Source organism: Arvicola amphibius, chromosome 1, assembly GCF_903992535.2.
Source record: "Arvicola amphibius chromosome 1, mArvAmp1.2, whole genome shotgun sequence".
NCBI classification, from domain to species: domain Eukaryota; kingdom Metazoa; phylum Chordata; class Mammalia; order Rodentia; family Cricetidae; genus Arvicola; species Arvicola amphibius.
Genome location: NC_052047.1, coordinates 157755702 through 157777059, shown reverse-complemented (window position 1 = coordinate 157777059; position 21358 = coordinate 157755702). Strand labels below are relative to the sequence as shown.

The window sequence follows — 21358 nt, the reverse complement described above, 5'->3', positions numbered from 1 at the left end:
GAGGCAGGAGCTGGTGGCACAGGCCATGGGGGAATGCTGCTTACTGGCTTGCTCCTCATGGCTTGCTCAGCCTGCTTTCTTAGATGCTCCAGGACTACCTGCTCGGGGGTGACACCATCCACAGTGAGGATAACTCTGCCCCATCAATCAATAATTGATGAGTTTATGTTTCTTCTTCCCAAATGACTCTGGCTTGTGTTGAATTGACACAGAACTAGCCAGCACAATTCTCTAGTATATAACTATACAATATTTATATATAACGTATATAATATATATTATAAATATACTATATATGTTATAGTATATAAATAAATAAATAAATAAATAAATAAATAAATAAATAAATTAGTTAATCTAAAATTCAAACTATTAGTTTTGTAATTGAGTACAAACTGGAAAGTTCTTATTATAAAAGTAACACTCAGGGACTAGCATATAGATAAGGGCACTGCCTTCAGGCAGGACAACCTGTGTTCACCCTTACACCCACAAGGTAGAAGGAGAGAACCAGCTCCTACAAATTGTTCTGGACCTGGAAGTCCTTGACTTGTTTTGAGACAAACTATTTCTCCAGCTGGCTTTGAATTTGCGGTGACTTTCCCTATCCTACCTCCTAAATGCTAGGATTACAGGCATAAATGTGGCAGTAATTTGTATTCTAGAGCACTTTGCCTTGTCTCGGCCCAGGATAGTTTGGGATTCTCTGTGTAGCCCTGGTGGCCTGAGTGCTGGCGTTGCAGACAGGCGTACACCACAATGCCCAGTCCTACGTGGTGCTGAGTAAGGATGCACCTTAGAGCCTCACACATGCTGGGCAGCACTGCACCAGCTGAGCTGCACTCCAGCTGGAACACACTACCTGTAGCACACACACCTAATGTTTTTGTGGTAAGAATGACAGTGGGGACGAATCCAGGTCTATAAGAAGGGCTTTTTACATATGTACTCTAGAATCTTCAGAGGAGAACCATAAAGTCTACAATAGCCACAACAAGTAAGTTTTATGTTTCCTGTTACTCACTTCCAAAATGATGTTTGTGGTGCCACATATATCAAGATAACTGAACAATAATAACAAATAATGTTTTATTTATTTCTTTTACCTGAAATCTAAAAAATGGATGCTTAACATAGTAGCATTGAACTTGTATACTTAAAGGTTGCTAATGAAGCTGGGTGTTGGTGACCCATGTGTTTAATCCCATAATCCTAGCACTCTGGAGGCAGAGGCTAGCCTGGTCTACAGAGCTAGTTCCAGGACAGCCAGGGTTACACACACACACACACACACACACACACACACACACACACAAACTCTTATCTCAAAAAAACATTTTTTTAAAAAAGTGATTAATGTAGAGATGTTTTATTTCATGCGTGCTTAGTATAGTTATAGAACAATGTGTTTGAAGATTTTTGTTCAGGTTTTACATGAAGACATTAGCATAACAGTGGGATAGTTAAAGAGCACCTCCAGGACCTTTATACTGGTCCTTTCCAGTGTTTTCCACACAGTTCCCTAGATGTGACTGGCATTCTGTCACTGCATGCCGTGCTCTTAGAGTGCAGAGTTGTGCATTCAGGGTTTCACTGAGGTGGTGGAGCAGTGTTTGAAGTTGATGAAATATTGAGAAAAGTTAAATAGTAAATAACTCTAAAATCTGATCTTACACTTGGGAGTTTTATGGTCCTCAAGCTTCTGCGGTGTCCTGTGCTGCGTATGACTCCGAGTCTACCTCTGACTTGTGAAAGACACAGTTTGTCCTAAAGGATTTTCACTTTTCCTAAGCATGGGATCCCTCCTTCTGTGCCTCTACTGGAGCAGAAACAAACAAACCTCATTGTAAACACCCATAGAAATGCAGTTTTTTTGTTGTAATATAAAAGACGTATGTGGGCTGTGTGTGGTGGTACAAACCTTTAATCTTAGCACTTAGGAGGCAGAGGCAGGTGCATCTCTTGAGTTTGTGGCCAGCCTGGTCTACATAGTGAGTTCCAGGCCAGTCAGAGCTACACAGTGAGACCCTGTCTTAAAAAAGAAGTATATTTGCATTAAGCAGTTTATTTGTAGCAAATAGTATATGTATACTGCCAAAGACCGGAATGTTTGTTTTGTAAAGGTAATTAACTTAAAGACAAAAATGGAAGCACTTGGGGGTAGAGGCAGGAGAATCAGAAGTTCAAGGGCATCTTTGGCTACATAGCAAGTTTGAGGTTAGCCTGGGCTACATGAGACTCTGCCTTAAAAAATAATAGTAATAAAATGAGCAATAGCACAGGATGAACACAGTTCCTGTAATTTAACAATTCCGTCTTGGGCACTGAGAGGGCGCAAGTGAAGGCGGCCAGCCTCATGACCCAAGCTCCATTCTCAGGACCTGCACGGTAGAAGGAGATTACTTCTGATCGCCAACTAATTTTTTAAAAAAATATGCCCTGTATAACGGTATATGCTTCCTTTAGGTGCCATCCCAGCACTGCTGAAGGAGTTCTTAGATAGTATAACAGGTCAGAGGGACATACACCATCATTCTGTTTTATTTTACTTTTATTACTTTTTATTCTTTTAGAAACAGGATCTTACTAAGGCTGGTCTAGAACTCTTGTTCTCCAGGGATAAGATTAAATACAGCTGTTTTAGTAAACCTTTGCTGTTTGTTCTCAGTGATATCAGAGACAAAAACTTAAATGTGAACTTTAATATATGATTTGTTCTAATAAAGTGTTACTATATGGGTTTAGCTGCTGCAAGTTTCATGTTTAACTCTTAGCGTTAACTTTAAGGTAAGCCCCTCATTTCATCCTTCTGATTGTATGTGTGTGTGTTCTCTAAACTCACGTGTGTCATGAGTTCTAATAGGCCTTAATAATAAAAGCCTGGAGTCAGATATTGGGGAAAATGCTGAGAGATCAGAGAGACTTGGAGCAAAACCGCAGCTACCTTACCTACTTGAAGAGACTGAGTTCCTGTCTCCTGCCTTATCAGTTCCTCTCTCGGCCCAGCCGTATCACTTCCTGTCTGTCTGTACAGACCTCCAGACTTCTATGGTTAGCTAGTAGCTAGCTCCACCCTCTGATCTTCAGTCAAGCTTTATTTATACAAACACAGTATCACCAAACTGGGTACTATGAGGGATAGTCCTCAGGGACGAGGCTTCCAGACCAGTGGTCACTTGATTCTTCCACGTCCCGTGTCTGAATTACATGATGTCTTCAGCAATAGGGTCTTACCATCAAGATCTTGGAGGTAACCAAAGGCAATGGCAGCAGCCTTTTGAGAGTTTGCTGGACTCCCTTGATCAACAACTCACAGTGAAGTTTTTTTTGCTTGGTACTGGGGTGTTCATAATAAAATATTATGTATGTATTTTGAAGTAGAACAAAAAACGGTATCACCACACTTGTGAGGCCTGAAAGTCATCAAAATGAGGACAACATCCACCCGGTTGCCTTCAGCTCTTCTAGGCAGGGATCCCTGTAATGCACACACTTTTAAGGCACAGGCAGGAGGGTCGTGAGTTGGAAGTGTAGCTTGAACTACACAGGGCAAACAAAGTCACTCCCAGTGTAATTGCCTTGGCCTCGTAGTAGGTCGTTCATCTGTGTTCCCTTAGGAGTGTGTGAGTGGCAAGCTGTAGACTCTAGTGCATCTTGATTTTCTTTTATCACTTCCTTGGACATAGGGTTAGCTACAAAGAAACCTGTGAGTAATGGGAGAAAGCACGGGCTCAGTAAAGACTGCTATGCTCCGGATCCTCTGCCGCCAGGCGTGTCTGGTTTCCTGCCGTGGCGCACTGCAGAACGTGCAAAAAGAAACAGGTAAGGTGTTCTCTGTCCTGTGCCTTAGCCCTGACAGCCGTCACATGGGGGCTTCTGCTGATCTCGTAAGTGGAAAGGATGGCTCATGCATAGCCTCTGCCAAGGAGGGCCCTAAGGAAAGACCACAAGCAGACTATATCCACCATTCCCTGGGAACCAACATGTCTAAGTAACCTGTCACTGAGGCATGCTGCTCAGTGTGCTCAGGTTTTTTCCATAGGTTATTTTGAGTTATTTAGTACTCTGGTTCTATATGGCTACTGTGCATAATACAAATAAGTGTAATCATGTAGTGTGTATATGTCAAATATAACTTAATTTGTTGGTATCCTTTTAGGGGTTTTCCATTAATCAAAACTCGCGATCTATCTAATCATCTGAAGGTATGTATTTGTCATGTTTCTAACGATAGGGGATTAGAGTAGGAGACATGTAGGAGCAACTGAATAGAGCATTATAAAATGGATTTTGGGGGGCTGGAGAGATGGCTCAGAGGTTAAGAGCACTGGCTGCTCTTCCAGAGGTCCTGAGTTCAATTCCCAGCAACCACATGGTGGCTCATAACCATCTGTAATGAGATTCGGTGCCCTCTTCTGGTCTGCAGGCATACATGGAGGCAGAGTGTTGTATACATAATAAATAAATCTAAATATATAAGCCTCTAAAAATTTACTTTTAAAAAAATGGATTTTCCTCCCTGAATGAATGTATTTAAAGCTCTCCAGATTTCTGTTCCAGCGCCACACATTGGAAGAGGCCTTCTATGTAGATACTATTTCTCCAGGCACCAAATAAGCTGATGCTCACAATAGGTTTGAATACTGTTTCTTGCTGTCATGGGGATGGCCACTCAAAAATGTTCCAGTTTTCAAAAAAATGTTGCTTTGGGGTGTGTGCATGCATTTTACACACACACACCCACACCCACCACGTGTTAACATTAGGTCACAAACATTCCCTATCCCATTGCCTCAGTTATGGATCAGGCTGATTCTGCCATAGTGCTGTGTCTTCTGTAGTCACTCATGGAGGTCACAGATTCTCAAAAAAGGAGAGGGGAACATCAGATGTACCACCCTGTGTGTCAGCACTACTCCACACACTGAGACGTTACAATGTCATCTCCTTCTGTCACCGAAGGTTTGCATCTCCGGCAGAGTTGTCCCCACACTGTCAGTCTATACATTTTCAGTAGGTTGTTTGCCAGAGGGAAACCTCACTGAAGCTCGCCAGGAGAGTCATACTGTTACTACACTAGTTCGGGGTGCGGAGAAGTGCAGATGAGGTTTTCTGGTGGTTGTGGATATGTATGTGATTTAATTTTTAAAACCATTCTAGTATTTACCAATTACAGGTAAGCTCATTGCCTTTATATTTTGTTCATTCTCTTCCTCCTAAAATTATACTTCCACACGCTTCATGTCTCACATTAGAGAGTAAATTTGTCATCCACAGTGCAAGAACTGACCTGAAAAGAAGTGTTTATCCTGGCTCTTCACTTCATTTTTCTAGGAGGAATTTAACAAAGTAATATGGGCAATGCCAAACAGTAGTCGGCCATATGTGATAGAGGATTCTGTAGTAACAGCAAGAATAAGTTAGTAGTCAGGAGGTGGTGGCCCACACCTTTAATCCCAGCACTTGGAAAGCAGAGACAAAGTCAGGTAGATTCCTGAGTTCAAGGCCAGCCTGGTCTGCAGAACAAGTTCCAGGACAGCCAGAGCTACATAGAGAAACGCGTCTTGAAAAACCAAAAAGAAAAAAAAAGTTAGTGGCAGTTTTCTGTTGTTATTGTGTTACATTAAGGAGCAGTGAGATCCATTTATAGGTAATAGCTTGATATTTCAGACAGGTCAATATAATTAGGTGGCCTCTGGTGTTTAGTATTTGGCTTACAGCATTAATAAGTCATGTCCTCTTTATTTAAGCAATCAGATTTCCCTGTGACTGTGACAGTAGAGAGTCCTTCATCCTCTGAAACTGATGAGGCTGAGGATTCTTCAGACAGTGTCCACGGAACACCTCAGAAAACCAGCACAAGACAAGAAACGTTACAGGTACGCAGCTCTTCCGTTCAAGGTACAGAAGACCATTGCAAAGTAACGACTGTCATACAGGCACGGGCAGCTTGTTGGACTCTAGTCTATTCAGTGGTGAAGAGGAATAAGGGAAGATGACAGTGTGTATATTCCAAAAAATAAAAAGAGAAACATGGCACCAATTTTTCCTCTTCTTAGAAATCAGAATGTTAGCTGTAAGGAGAACTCTAATGATCAAAAATAATCTGAAGGAAATTGAGTACTGACATATGGTTAGCTAATTCAGTGCTCTGTGTGTGTGTAAGTGTCCGTGCACACGTGCATACATACGTACACGTGAATGCATGCATGTGGAGGAGAGTGTACACAGCCTTAGCGTTGCTCCTCACTTGGCGTCCACATTGGGTGGTTTGGTTTTGAGACTAAGTCTTTCACAGGCCCGGAATTTGCCAATTAGGCTTGGCTGCCTGGTCAGTGAGCCCCAGAGGTCGCCCACTTGCCTCCTGGGTGCTGGGATTTTAGTGTGCACCACCACACCCGGCCTTTTTTCCTGTTCTGAGGATCACACTTAGATCCTTATGCGTGTGGGACCTGACTTTGACAGGGCTGTCTCCTCAGCCCAGTGCTGTTACTTTAAAGGCCAGAAAGTTGATAGTGCCCGCTGAGCTCACTTATCATGTGAGAAATATGACTTTGTTTTTAGTAGAAGTGAAATTAAAAAGAGGTTCTTTTGTTTTGAGATAGAGTCTTACGTAGCTCAAGCTGTCCTTGAAGTCACTGTACCTCAAGCTGGCCTTGGGTTCCTGGTCTTCTGTTAGCCTCCCATGTAAGCCACCCCTGGCTTTGGAAAAACTTTTGCTACTGATACTGATATTCCCCTTTTGCAGTAGGGAACTATGTTTTTTGGTTTTGTTTTTTTTTTGTTTTTGTTTTGTTTTGTTTTGTTTTTTCGAGACAGGGTTTCTCTGTGTAATAGTCCTACCTGTCCTGGAACTCACTTTGTAGACCAGGCTGGCTTCAAACTCACTGAGCTCCGTCTGCCTCCCAAGAATTGGGATTAAAGGCGTGCACCACCTCCATCTAGCTAAAACTCGGCTTCTAATGTCATTCCATTTTTCTGTTTGGGTAGGCCGTAGGAAAATGAACTTACATAGCAAATTTTTGCACTTAAGCATACCGTTTATATGCTGATTTGTATTTAGTTGTGGGAGACCTTGCCTTCTGGAAGGGCTTGGCTTTTCCTGTATGTTATGTGATTCTTGTGTAATTAGGGGAGGCTGCTGGGGACTCAGGTTTGAATTCAGAGCCTCATGCTGTTCAGCACACATACTACCACTGAGCCATGCCAACAGCCCAACAGTGACTGCTTAGAACTAGTCCTGTCTCAGTATAGAGCTGAAAAACCTAGACATGGCTCTCCATCTCTTACTTATTCATTGGCTTAAAACAGCAGAGGCTTGAGTTTCACATTTCTGAGAGCCAAGACATCCAAATCAACGTCCACCAGGTATGTTGTGGTAAGGACCCAGATTTCTAGTTCACAGATAGCACCTTCTTAAAATGTTATTACATGATTGAAGGGCACTTACTTAATTTTTTAAAAAATATGATTGCAGCAATCATTATTTGATTTAGAAACATGAAAGCCAGCTGAGGGATACAGCTGAATCATAAACCCCTTCCCTGGCGAGCACATAATGCCCTAGGTTTAATCCAGAGCATTACCCACCCCAGTGATGAATGCCACAACTTCATTTTTTTAATTAAAATTGACTTATATAGAGAATTCTTAAAGTAATTTCTTAGAAAATTATAGATTCTTGGGAGAGAATCCATGTGGACCATTTGGGAACATGTTTTATCTTGTGAGTTCAGCGCCTCCAGTTCGTACCTGAGTGGTTTATTGCTAAGATGCACAGAGAAGTAAAAGTTCTCGAGCATCAAGCCCTCCCCATTGTTTCCATGTGTTGTGTTGGTTTCCTTCACCAGGGGTCTAAGAGAGAGGGCGATTTGTTCTGTGGGGTTTTTCTATATTGCTTTCCTTCTGTTTATTTGAAATGCTACAGATCACACTTTATGCATGCTCTAGGCAAGCTTTCTACTGCTGTGGCCCAACCCGGGGGATAATGTGGTAAAAATATCTCTAGTCAGTGAGGACAACAAAGGTTAGGAACTGCAACTACACAGCTTCTTACTCAAGGTGTATTGAGGACCCTCTCAGCATTTCTTCATTTTGAGAATCAATTAAAATGTGTACACCCACAATAAAGACCATAGAAGGGATTCTCGCTTAACTAAAAGGACAGTGGGTAGAAAGAAATGTAACTGAGCCTGTACATATGGAAAGCTATCTCTTGGAATAAACGCAGGGACAGCCTGCAGCCTGGAGGGAGCCTAACTCCACTAGGATTTGCTCCCTGTACTGGGCAGTGAGGGTCTTAGGTGGTACTGGGCAGTGGTGGTCTTAGGTGGTACTGGGCAGTGAGGGTCTTAGGTGGTACTGGGCAGTGGGGGTCTGAGGTGGTACTGGGCAGTGAGGGTCTTAGGTGGTACTGGGCAGTGGTGGTCTGAGGTGGTACTGGGCAGTGGGGGGTCTGAGGTGGTACTGGGCAGTGGGGGGTCTGAGGTGGTACTGGGCAGTGGGGGGGTCTGAGGTGGTACTGGGCAGTGGGGGTCTGAGGTGGTACTGGGCAGTGATGGTCTGAGGTGGTACTGGGCATTGGTGGTCTTAGGTGGTTCTGGGCAGTGAGGGTTTGAGGTGGTACTGGGCAGTGGGTCTGAGGTGGTCATCGTGTGAGTATTCTCTGATGATCTTGTTCTGTGCACATTTTGGTATATCAGTATTTTGTGGCTAAAAGCCCGCCTTAGGTGTGGCTGCCCTGGAGTTCCGAATGTGTGAGTGGGAGCAGACTATTTGATTATGAGCTGTCTATCTTAATTGAATTCGCGTGTTCATTCATTTTGCATTGATCAACTATATATTCCAAGCACTCTTCTGAGTTTGTATCTGGGTTAATTCATTTAACCATCCTGTATTTATCTCTAATCTCTATATGAAGAAATTAGGACCCAGAGTTATAGAGTTTTCCAGCTAATGGACTAGGACTTTGCACCAGAGTCTTCAGTTTATAGGAAAAAATAATAAAAAACCAAACCTTAACTACTAACTAGTAGTAAAGAAATGGAGATTGAAGAAAAGAGCATGCTGCCACCTGTTTATTTGAAGACATCTACGATCTTAAACACATCTTATGTGGCCAGGGCTTCCGTGTTCTTTATTTATTGCCTGCTTGCTTTATTCTAGGCACAGGAAGCAATAGGATAAATGTTTAATAAAATAGTTCTCTCCTTCACACATCTTGCAGCTTATAGGGGAAAGTGAGCCAGTAGTCATAGTAGACGTGCCCTATCATAGTGATAGGCCCTGTTGCTGGTAGCAGTGCCAATCCTAGGACAGTATCAGAAAGCTTTGGGATACAGGTATTTCAGGGCCTTAGAATATGTCTGTTGATGCACACACCTCTAAATCTCAGGAGGCTGAGGCAGCAGGTTGGGGAGTCTAAGGCCAGGCATAGCTACATAATGAGCCACTATCTCTGAACACTTCATCCAAATGTGACATTGAGTCTGATTCACCCACTAGGGGGAGAAGCTGTTTCGTGTCATTGCACTTGGCTGTGCTGTGGAGAGCTGGTCAGAAATGGAGATGTGGAGACTGTTGTCGTGATTGGGTAGGACTTCGGGGTGCTGCCACTGTTATGCAGTCACCCGCGTCCCTTTAACCCCTTGTTTGTGTCCTGTAAGCGAGCCTGGTGAAAGCATTGGCTTGCAGATCAAAGGCAAAGTGCAGTTTCCTTTCTCCAGCTGCAGTGTGTTAAAGCTGTTTTGTGAATCCTAAATACAGGAGTTTACGATGTCTTTTCCCCTCTACCGTAAGAGCTAGGTTAGTTTAACATGAAGGAATGCGATTGTGGCAGTGAGGTGGCTCAGGAGGTGAAGATGCCTGCTGCTAGGCCTCATGGCCTGGACTCAGCGCCCGGGATCCCATGGTGGAGGAGAAGTGGTTTCTGACCTCCATGTATGCGCTCTCTCTCTCTCTCTCTCTCTCTCTCTCTCTCTCTCTCTCACACACACACACACACACACACACACACACACACACACACACAGCATGCCATAAAATGTACTGAACATTTTACTTTTAGAAAATGTTAATCTTGTCTTTGGAAAGAGGGCCGAGAAGTTAAGAGCGTGTATTGCTCTTACAGAGGGCTGGAGTTCAGTTTCTGTCACTGTTGTCAGTGGTTCCCAGCCCCCCCAACTCCAGTGCCAGGGGACCCAGAGTGCTCTTCTGCCTCCACAGTCACTGTACACACATGCGAAATCCACCCCTGCACACATACAGAGTAAACGCTTTTTTAAAGATGAGTCTTTAAGGAGATAAAGAGTTGGACATTATTTTCGAAGGACTATTTGAAAACAATCTGTTGAAAGGAAAACAACTGTGTGCACATACTTTTGGATATTTTATATCTCTCTTTAAAAACATAACATTACTTTTTAAAAGAATTTTTTTTTATTTTATGTGCATGGATGTTTTGTATTCATGTATATATGTGTACTACATGTGTGTCTAGTGCCCAGCAAGACCAGAAAAGGGCATCAGCCCCCTGGAACTGGAGTTACAGTTGTGAGCTGCCTTGTGGTGCTACTGAGCCGTCTCAATGGCCCCAAACTAAACTTTTAAATTAAAATTCTGTGATTAAGTAAATGTTTAGGAGCCTCTAAAATGTAAACCCAGGGCCTGGAGAGAGACTTGGTGGTTAAAGCCTTTGCCATGAAAGCTGAAAGACTAGAGTTTGGATCCCAGAAACAGCGTAAATGTCAGGTGTATGTGATGGCCCACCTGTGACTCCAGCCTCAGATGTGGAGAGGGACTCCTCAGAGCAAGCTGACGAGCAACACTACCTATGTTCGTGAGCTCTACATTTGATGAAGAAACTGAAAGACCTGGATAAATCCAGACCTTCCCCCCCAGCAGGAAGAAAATAGCCAAAAATCTAAGCAGGAAGAGAAGAATCATAAATCTAGGATTAGCCAGTTCAGTGACTGTGTTTCAGGAACTAGCTGAAGATAAAGTTAGATTGTAATCTTGAGAATAATCTTGAGAGGCAGGGAGTTGCCCCCTTGTGATCATCACTGGTATTTTCGGAATTTTCTATGACACCCTCCCTGCCCCTTTCGGATCACTGGGCTGTGGTTTCTTCCCTTAAAAACCCCTACTCTCGGTCACTGGGGGTCGAACTCTTCCCCCTGCATGGGTTATGAGTCTCGGCCCCTGTGCACTGGTTCCCGTCTCATCATTAAACCTCGTGTGATTGCAGCAAGGATGGTCTCTCGTGAGTTACTGGGGGGGTCGTGTTATCCTGAGACTTGAGTGAGAGTCTCTGCACACTGGGGGGGTCTTTCATTTGGGGGCTCGTCCGGGATTAGCGACCACCCTTGTCTCCGAAGACCCACTTGGGGGTTGGAGGTGAGACATTGTCTGTGTATCTTTGTCTGTGTGCCGGCAGGTCCTTTGTGTTTTTGTACCAGTTGTGCCAGTTGAATCCAGGTTCAGGTTCTGTACATTCGGGTTTACAGTCGTGACTTACTTTGTATTTCCGTGCCAGTTGAATTCAGGTTCAGGTTCTGTACTTTGAGGTTACGGCTATGTCTGTGTCTTTGTGTTTCCATGCGAGCTGAGGTCAGGTTCTGTATTATTGGTTTTGTAGTTGCTCATGTCTCGGGAGGAGACAGAGGGAGTGATCAGCATACATGCTAGATCACTAACTGCTGCCCTGTAGGTGTTGATGGTTAAGTTAGGGAGTGCCTAGAAAACTGAGAATAATGCTTGGCCTCCAATAAAGTGCTTTAAAAGTGTTTGCTCTTTTAAGGATTTTTTTTTTGTTGCACTTACAAGATTCAGGTATGTGAAGAGTATTATAGAAGCCAGGCGATGGTGGCTCACATCTTCAATCCCAGCACTCAGGAAGCAGAGGCAGGCCAACCTGGTCTACAAGAGCTAGTTCCAGGACAGGCTCCAAAGCTACACAGAAACCCTGTTTTAAAAAAAAAAGTTATAGAGCCAGTTGGTGTTAGCGCACGCACTTAACCCTAGCACGTGGGGAGGCAGAGGCAGGCAGATCTCTGTGAGTTTGAAACTAGCCTGGTCTGCATAGCAAGTTCCAGGACAACTAAAGCTACACAGAGAAGCCCTGTCTTGAAAAACAAAACAAAACAAAACAAAACAAAAGAGGATGTTACAGAGTTTTCCATTATTCTGAGGAACCCAGAAACTCATAAGTAAGAAATTATTCTTCCATGGCTTTAATTAAATATTGGGGATTGACTCTTTTATGTATATGCTTTTTATGGTAAATGCTGCAGCTCAAGTTAGAGTGGGACTTAAGTGAGTCTGTAATGTGCTAATTTGATCCATTCTAGTAATTAACTGCACTGGCTGGTATGTGTACAAGTAGTGACTATGTCATCCTACTGTCTGAGATTACTTCTGGCTCTGCCACTAAGTCGTTTGTGGACTGTGTGTTATGATTCGAGCCACACAGCGTGGCTGGCACTTCCGGGTTCCAGGGCCATGCATGTGCGCACAAGCTCTCAAGCAAAATACTTAGCCACTCCGGGTACCTTAAAAGGCCCTACATGACCTATGTGCAGCATGGTTGCATTACCTAGGTATGACTCAGCTACATAAATCCTTGTGTGAATGCGTGAGCTCCATCATGTGTGTATGACGTAGCTACTCAACCGTCTGTGCGCATGCGCTAGGCAGCCTTTAAAAGCTGAATGTACCATCTTCAGCCCTCTCTTTCTGCACACCAACTTCCCAGTCCTGTTCACATGTCTTCTCTAATAAACTCCTAAGTGGGTTTATTTATGGTTCGTTCTCACTCGTGCCAGATAATTTCACTGTGTAGCTGGGGTTGTTGAGGCCTCAGAGTACCTTACTTACCATATTTACTCCATCTCTTCGTGCTAGGAGAAACTGGAGGAATGCCTAAAGCAGCTGAAGGAGGAGAGAGTCATACGGCTTAAGGCTGACAAGCGAGTCAGTGAGGTACGTCTTTTTCTCATATTTTGAGAGTTATTTGCTAGTTTTGTTTTTTAAGTTCTAAGCTTCATATGGAAAAACAAAAAAACCCAAGATAGCTAAAACAGCCCAGTACAATAAAGGAACTTCTGGAGGTATCATCATCCCTGACTTCAAGCTGTTCTATAGAGCTATAGTAATAAAAAACAGTTCGGTATTGGCATAAAAACAGTCAAGTGGATCAATGGAATTGAATCAAAGACCCACACACCTATGAACACCTGATTTTTGCCAAAAGAATCTTCAACAGATGGTGCTGGCCTAACTGGATGGTGACCTGTAGAAGAATGCACATAGATCCATATCTATTGCCCTGAACAAAACTCAAGTCCAAGTGGATTAAATCCTCAACATAAATCCAGTTACACTGAACCTGATAGAAAAGAAAGTGGGAAGTAGCCTTGAACACATTGCAGCAGGAGACAACTTTCTTAATATAACACCAGTAGCACAGACACTGAGATCGACATTAAATGGGACCTCCTGAAACAGAAAAGCTCTGTAAGGTAAAAGACCCTGTCAGTAGATAAAATGGCATCCTACAGAATGGGAAAAGATTTTCACCAACCAGAGGATTGATATCTAAAATATAAAAAGAACTCAAGAATGTAGACCTCAAAATACCAAATAATCCCATTAAAAAATGGGGTATAGACTTAGAACAGAGAATTTCAACAGAAGAATCTTGAATGGCTGAGAAGTGTTCAACATCCTTAGCTATCAGGGAAAGGCAAATCAAAATGACTCTGAGATACCATCTTACACTTGTCAGAATGGCCAAGATAAAAAAAAATGCTAATCACAACCTATGTTGAAGAGGATGTGGAGTAAGCTAAACACTCCTCCACTGCTAATGGAAATGCAAACTTGTACAGCCATTTTGAAAATCAGTATGGCGGTTTCTCCAAAAATTGGGAATCAATCTACCTCAAGACCCAACTGTTGTAGAATATTATTTTAAGGCATATTACTATTTTATGCTCTGAAACATTTGTTTGATGATGCAAAGATATATTTGATTATATAAAATTCACCTGCAGTCCAGAGACTGAGTCGCCCACTCGCTGGCAGGAAATTGTAGGTGGGAGTCATGTGGAGAAGGGTTTATAAGGAGGGGCAAGAAAAAAGCACAAGGACTTCTCGGGAGATACAGGGAGGTGAGCTGGGTGAGCTTCTACTCAGAGTTATTCAGCCTCTCTAGGAAGCAGGATTCTACCTCAACCTTTGACTCTTGAGTTCTTTAGCAGTACAGAGATTTAGATACTTTTTCTTAGTAGCTTTGAAAGAGTTGGTGCCTGCGGGAACAGAATTTCCTCAGGCTGCAGCTCATGCAGCCTAGCTGCTGCTTGTAGCGGCAGAGTTGCAGTTGCTGACTAGGATATCCGTAGAGTAAAAGGCAGCAGCCATTAAAAAAGAGGACAACACTCAGCGATACCACTTTTGGGCATATACCCGAAGGATGTTCAACCATGCTACAAGGACACTTGCTCAACTGTGTTCATAGCAGCATTATTTGTAATAGCCAGAACCTGGAAACAACCTAGATAGATGCCCCTCGATCGGAGAATGGATAAAGAAAATGTGGTATATCTACACAATGGAGTATTACTAAGCAGAAAAAAATGATATCATGAAATTTGCAGGCAAATGGATAGAACTAGAAAAAAATTAGTGAGAAACCCAGACTGAGAAAGACAAACACGGTATATACTCACTCATATGTGGATATTAGACCAGCCTACAATCTTCAGCCCCAGAGGAGCTCGATAGCAAGGAGGACCCTAAGAGGTACTCATGGATCACCCTGGGACGGGAAATAGATGAGGTGTCCAAGGCAGACTGGGGTCTGCGGGGAGTAGATTGGCGGGGATGGGAACATGAGGGAAAGGGATGGTCGAGTTGAGGGCGGGAAGAAGGGTGAAAGTAATAAAAGAGATACTTTGATAGAGGGGGCCATTATAGGGTTAGGGAGAAACCTGGCTCCAGGGAAATACCCAGGAATCCACAAGGATGGCTGCAGCTAAGACTCCTAGCAATAGTGGAGAAGGTGCCTGAACTGGACTTCCTGTAATCAGACTGGTGACTTCCCTAATTGTCATCATGGAGCCTTCCTGGGCCGAGCTCTAGGTGAAGAGAGTTTGGAGGGATTGATTATGTGAGCAAGTCGGGGTCGGGGATGGGGGTCAAGATCATGACTGGGAAACCCACAGAGACAACTGACCTGAGCTTGTGGGAGCTCATGGACTCTGAATGAATAGCTAGGGAGCCGGTATGGGACCCACCTAGACCCTCTGCATCTAGGTGACAGATGTGTAGCTTGGTCTTTAGTAGGACCCCTAGCAGTGGGACCGGAACCTGTCCCTAATGCAGATGCATGAGCTGACTCTTTAGAACCTGTTGCCTATGGTAGGATGCCTTGTTCAGCCTTGATGCAGCTGGGAGGAACTTGGTCCTGCCTCAGCTTGATATGCCATGCTTTGTTGATTCCCATGGGAGGCCTGACCCCATCTAAAAGGAGATGGAGGAGGAGTTGGGGGGGGGGGAGTGGGAGGAGAGGAAGGAAGGGAAAGTGTGGTTGGTATTTAAAACAAATTTAAGAAATGATGAATTAAAAAAAACATGGCATGGAAATGTAATGATAATAAACTTTTTTTTTTTTTTTTTTTTTGGTTTTTCGAGACAGGGTTTCTCTGTAGCTTTGGAGCCTGTCCTGGAACTAGCTCTTGTAGACCAGGCTGGTCTCGAACTCACAGAGATCCGCCTGCCTCTGCCTCCCGAGTGCTGGGATTAAAGGCGTGCGAATAACTTCAAAATGGTCAGGTATAGTGTGTTGTGAACTGAGTTGCACCATCTTAACCTTGCATTTATTTAGTGTCATGTGAGTATATTCTAAAAAATATAAGAAGAAGCTTGCCCCCACCCCTTAGACTGCCACGTATGCAACGTATGTATAAGACTTAACTGTGTGTATAAGAACAGAGTTGGTGAGGCTGTCTACTCACAGTGAGTTAGGAACGCAAGTAATCTAAAAATCTTTAAGAGGGTGGGCTTGTGATACATGACTTTAGAGCTAGTACTTGGAAGGCGAAGGCTAGGGGATTGTGTCTGGCCAGGCTCAGTTGTTTGGTTGTTTTTATAGACAAATAAAAGTTAGAAGTCTAAGATAGTGAAAAAGCTCCTAAGAGTGCCATGGGAAATAAAAGTCTATACCATGAGCACTGAACTACCCCAGTAGAGTAATTTGCATTAAACTAACGAGTTTTACAAGTAGATTTTTCTTTCCTTTTTTTTAAACTACAAAATGAGTGTAAGGAAGACTTCAAAATGTATGTTTTAGAGGACACACGTTTATTTTTAAGTATTGAGCACTGTGTGATAATAGGCAAGGGTACACCAAGAACATTTGCCTTTCTGAGAAATGCCAGGGTCAGGTCTGATGTGTGATCGCATGAGTAGACGAAGAAAGCAAGAAGCCACAGAGAATTGCTCAAGAAAGTGCACAGTGGTAGCTGTGCATTAAAGACACTTTTCTTTATTTACTATGCATACAGTGTTCTGTCTGCATGTATGTCCCTAGGTCGCAAGAGCGCACCAGAACTCATTACAGATGGCTGTGAGCCACCATACAGTTGCTGGGAATTGAACTCAGGACCTCTTGAAGAACAGTCAGTGCTGTTAACCCCTGAGCCAACTCTCCAGCCCGCATTAAAGACTTTAACATAAGCACAGTAAATATGCTTGGGGGGCTGGCAAGATGGCTCAGTGGGTAAAGGCACTTGCCTCCAAGCCCAACAACCTGAGTGTGATCTCTAGTCCCTACATGATGGAAGGAGAGAAGTAACTCTCAAGAGTTTTCCTCTTGACTTCCACATGCATACTGTGGCACATGTGCATGCCTATGTGTGAACACACATACATACATGTAGAACCATTGTTTAGCTTGTGTCTTGGTTAGGGTTTGTATTGCTGTGAAGAGACACTGTGACCATGGCAACTTTTATAAAGGAAAATATTTAATTGGGGCTGGCTTACAGTTTCAGAGGTTTAGTCCATTATTGTCATAGTGGGAAACGTGACAGCGTGCAGGTAGACGTGGTACTGGAAAAGGAGCTGGGAGAGCTACATCTTGATCTATAGGCAACAGGAAGCAACTGTGACATTGGGCATAGCTTGAGCACAGGAGACCTTAAAGCTCACCCTCACAGTGACACACTTATCTAACAAGGCCACACTTCCTAGTAGTACCACTCCCAGTGGGGGCCATTTTCTTTCAAACCACCACAACTTGTTAAAATCAATCCTTAATGAATTAATTATAGGAGGATCATAATTTTGCTTGATCAGACTGTTGTATTTTCTAATGAAAGGTGGCCCTTAGGTGACTGTTTCTCTGATACAGAATAATCCAGTCTGAATTTAAGCAGTTGGGAGTTTGACCGTTGGAAAGTTACCAGTAAGACAGTAACTTTAATTTCATCTACTTGTTATATAGGAAATGTCAACAGGTGTCTCCAGGTGAAGGTTACTGTCTCATGATTATTGTCTTCATTGAGGGTTAGATTAATTATCAGTTAATTACATTGCTAAATGTTTTTAGGTGCTGAAAAGTTTTCTGTAGATGACTGAGAAAAATAACACTGCATTCTCAACTTTGTTTTGTAGCTAGAACATGAAAATGCCCAGCTAAGAAATATAAATTTCTCCTTGTCTGAAGCCCTTCACACACAGTCGTTGACAAACATGATCCTGGATGATGAAGGCGTCTTGGGCAGCATTGAGAATTCTTTTCAGAAGTTTCACGCGTTCCTGGACCTCCTTAAAGATGCTGGGTATATCTGTAGGGTGGGCATTCTTTCTTCAGTGGTTTTAATGGTAGCTTGCTAAGGAACTCGGCATTTCTTAGCTTCCATGACACATGTTACTATGTGATTATCAACAATATGTTTGATTTGTTTTTTAATAGAGAATTTGTTTTAAAAGAAATACAAAGTGATAAACTTTCTCATTAGAAATCCATCATAAAGAGGTATTGAAGAGTAATTGGTCTTGATGAAGACTAAATTAATGTCATTGGGCAAATGAATTCTATAATTTTGTCTGCTATAAATATACCCCTTGACATGGTAAAAAAAAAAAAAAGACTAAGGATAATTTTTATTAAAGGTATTTAGAATATATAGATTTCCTGCCTTTTATTTATTTTGCTTGTTAAGTAAGTTTGAGTCAAGTTTTTTTTTTTCCTTTAAGATTTATTTATTATGTGTACAGTGTTTTATCTGCACATATGCCTGAAGGCCAGTAGAGGGCACCAGGTCTTATTATAGATGGCTGTGAGCCACCATGTCGTTGCTGGGAATTGAACTCAGGACCTCTGGAAGAGCAGCCAGTGCTCTTAACCTCTGAGCCATCTCTCCAGCCTGAGTCAAGTTGTTCTTGTCCCCAGGCTTTGGGATGGTAGTTAATCTCCAGGGGTGCTGTAGACACAGGAGCAGGTCAGAGGTTCTCACCTGAGAATAGGAGGATCAAAGGAAGATGCCAGTCAGGCACCAGTGTGGTGGAGGAAGGTGGATCAAGAGTTCAGAGTAACCCTTAACTGCATAAACATTTGAGTCCAGCTTGTGCTCTATGAGTCTCAAAATCAAATAAAAAAGAAAGCTGAAGATAGTTGATGGAGCAGTGTTTTAGGGGAATAGGCCAGGGATAGCTAGGAAAGAGTGAAGTCAAGAAAAGAGGGTCATATACATGGAGGTGGTAGAGGTTGAAGCCACTGAGACTGTTGAAGATGAAGGGATGGTGGTTGCTATGGAAATCAAGTGATACTTCATGTGTTGTTGAGTGAATAGGAGTGCTGAGAGCTTGGATGATCTGACCCAGTGGTCTCAGCATGAGCGAAAGGCGGCCATTGGCATGGGGCTGTTGTCTGAAGTAGGTTCTTGGCTTCTGAGGTTTTAAATCTTGGTGTTCATTTATACATGTATTTCATGCTTGTAGGTGTGGGTGAATTTCGTTGTTCCTAAGTGATTGCCTTTTCCTCCTTTCTTCCTCTCTGCAGTCTTGGGCAGCTTGCCAGTATGGCTGGTATAGATCAGTCCGATTTCCACCTACTAGGCCGTCCTCAGATGAACTCTACTGTTAGTGCAGCTGTGGAAGACCAGAGAGCCCTCGAGGAGGAAAAGCTAGACCCGGGACAGGCTCCTGGGGGACAGGTGCAGAACATCCACGTAAGTGGACCCCACAGACCTTGCTTGGTTCAGGTCGTTAGCAAGAGTTCCCCAGGGCAGAGAAAGGAATGCTGGTCTGTCTCTAGCAGACTTAAGTTTGTGTCCATTTCCTGAAATTGCATCACTGCCAATTAAAAAATGGGGCCAGGCATGATGGCGCATACTTTTCATCCCAGCTCTTGGGAGTTAGGGACAGGCAGGTGCCTGTGAGTTTGAGGCCAGCCTGGTCTACATAGTGAATTTCAGATCAGCCAAGGCTACATGATGAAACCTTATCTCAAAATTTAAAAAAAAAAAAAGGACAAAAACTGGAATGTTTTTGATAATTTGTACTTAGAATAAGTTATCTTTAGTAAAGAAAGAAATCAAAGTGTAAAATAATAGGAAACTAAAGTTGTTTAAATGTCTGTTATATTCATGTCTCGTCTAGGTCTCTATCTGTATGCAGTCAGCTTACAATGAAGGGATACTGATGAAGGCACAGGTACCGGTGCAGAGAGCTCTAAACACAGTGATCTAGACAGACCTAGCAGGCAGTCTCTCTCAGTTGCTCCGTTACTGGATGGGGCGGGCTGGCCCTCACAGGACCCTCTGAAGTGTTTTCACCAAGAGCCCCATTAACCAGTCTAAGACTTATCTGAGGAGCTGCTGGGTTGAGAACTCAGTAATGTTACACATTGGATACTTCTCACATACACATAGAGGCTAGAAACTTGGTTTCTTAGAAATGATTTTATTTTGTTTTTTAAATGTGGAAAATGGAAGGTTATGATATAAAGCACAAAATTCTAAAAATACTGCACAGCTAACTCTGGAGAGGTGTGTGTGTGTGAATTTTGAGTTGCCAGTCACATGGCTTTGTATAATTAGGAAAATGAATGACCATAAAATCTTCTGAGTGGTGGGCTGACTGCTGAATAAGATCACAATTACAGGACCAGAGAGGTGGCCTGACTTATGAGAGCTACTCTCATCCCTAGGACTTGAATAGACTCGTCAGCACCCATGTTGGGTGGCTCCCCAGCACCTGTAACTATAACTCCATGGGAACCTCTGCAGTCATGTACACGTCACACACATACATATAGCAACATGGGAGCCTCTGCAGTCATGTACACGTCACACACATACATATAGCAACATGGGAGCCTCTGCAGTCATGTACACGTCACACACATACACACCCCTAACTGACAATAATAAAAAGTAAATCTGGAAAGCTCAGGAACAGCGATGTTTCCAGCTCTTTAGCGGCTCACTTTGTTCATTCAAGCTTTGTTTCCCCTGCAGTTTCAGAAGATTAGAAGTGATGCTAGGATTCCTTTGCCTCTTGAAGCCTTCCAAGTTCCCGTTTCTGCACGAGAGGCAGCGGTGGCCTCCAGAGACAGCCTTGGAGTCCCAGCCCCTGAGCAGCAGGAGGGCCCTGCAGCAGGCCTTGCTGCTAGAACAGGCTCTCCTTTAGCAGATGGCACCTCTGGAAGCGGGAGTCAAAAGGAAGAAGCCGTGTTGTCCAGACACAGCAGATCTTCTTCCGTGAAAGGCAGTGTGACAAGCAAGCGCTCCACTGAGAAGCACTCTGGGAAGGACCTGCTTTCCAACCCTGACCCCCCTGTGAACTCAAAAAGCAAAGGAATCGGGGACAAAAGGTCTTTGCTTAATGAGCCAACTAAAAGTGAATCTTTGAAAAAACACGTTTCTGTCAAGAAAGAAAACACAATAGTGACTGTCTCATCCAAGACAATCAAAAGTAAACCCAATCCTCTAGAACATTCTGGGAATGATACTGTTGGGTCTGATTTTGAATTTCAGGAAAGCATCCATTCATCGGCACACCTGACGTAGGTCTACCCTTTGAAATTATGATTTTACCTTCAAATTTTAATAAATTTTCTTATGTTTTTACTATAATGTGTGATACCTTGAAATAGAGTTGGAACCACTATAAGGCAATTTATCTATGCTATTATTTAAAATCCATGTTTTTTCTTTCCCTCGCATAATTCATTTGGCACATAATTATGGAAGGCCTACTTCATAAGACACTTTCTGGGGGCTGGAGAGATGGCTCAGAGGTTAAGAGCACCTCCTGCTCTTCCAAAGGTCCTGAGTTCAATTCCCAGCAACCA

General features: G+C 43.1%; 1 protein-coding gene across 2 annotated transcripts in view; it reads left to right on the top strand.

Annotated features, from left to right (window-relative positions):
- Cep78 (centrosomal protein 78) overlaps positions 1-21140 on the top strand; it is a 35150-nt gene extending 14010 nt beyond the window's left edge. Inside the window, exons 9-16 of one of the 2 annotated variants that reach the window (XM_038310378.1) lie at positions 3687-3822; positions 4160-4205; positions 5751-5879; positions 12901-12978; positions 17674-17840; positions 19064-19232; positions 19663-19716; positions 20523-21140. In XM_038310378.1, the coding sequence (XP_038166306.1) occupies positions 3687-3822; positions 4160-4205; positions 5751-5879; positions 12901-12978; positions 17674-17840; positions 19064-19232; positions 19663-19716; positions 20523-21074 (1331 nt within the window). In that variant the 3' untranslated portion in view covers positions 21075-21140. The remainder of the gene's footprint in view (positions 1-3686; positions 3823-4159; positions 4206-5750; positions 5880-12900; positions 12979-17673; positions 17841-19063; positions 19233-19662; positions 19717-20522) is intronic. The other variant, XM_038310369.1, reaches the window with a different exon arrangement.
- The last annotated feature ends 218 nt before the right edge of the window (positions 21141-21358 follow it).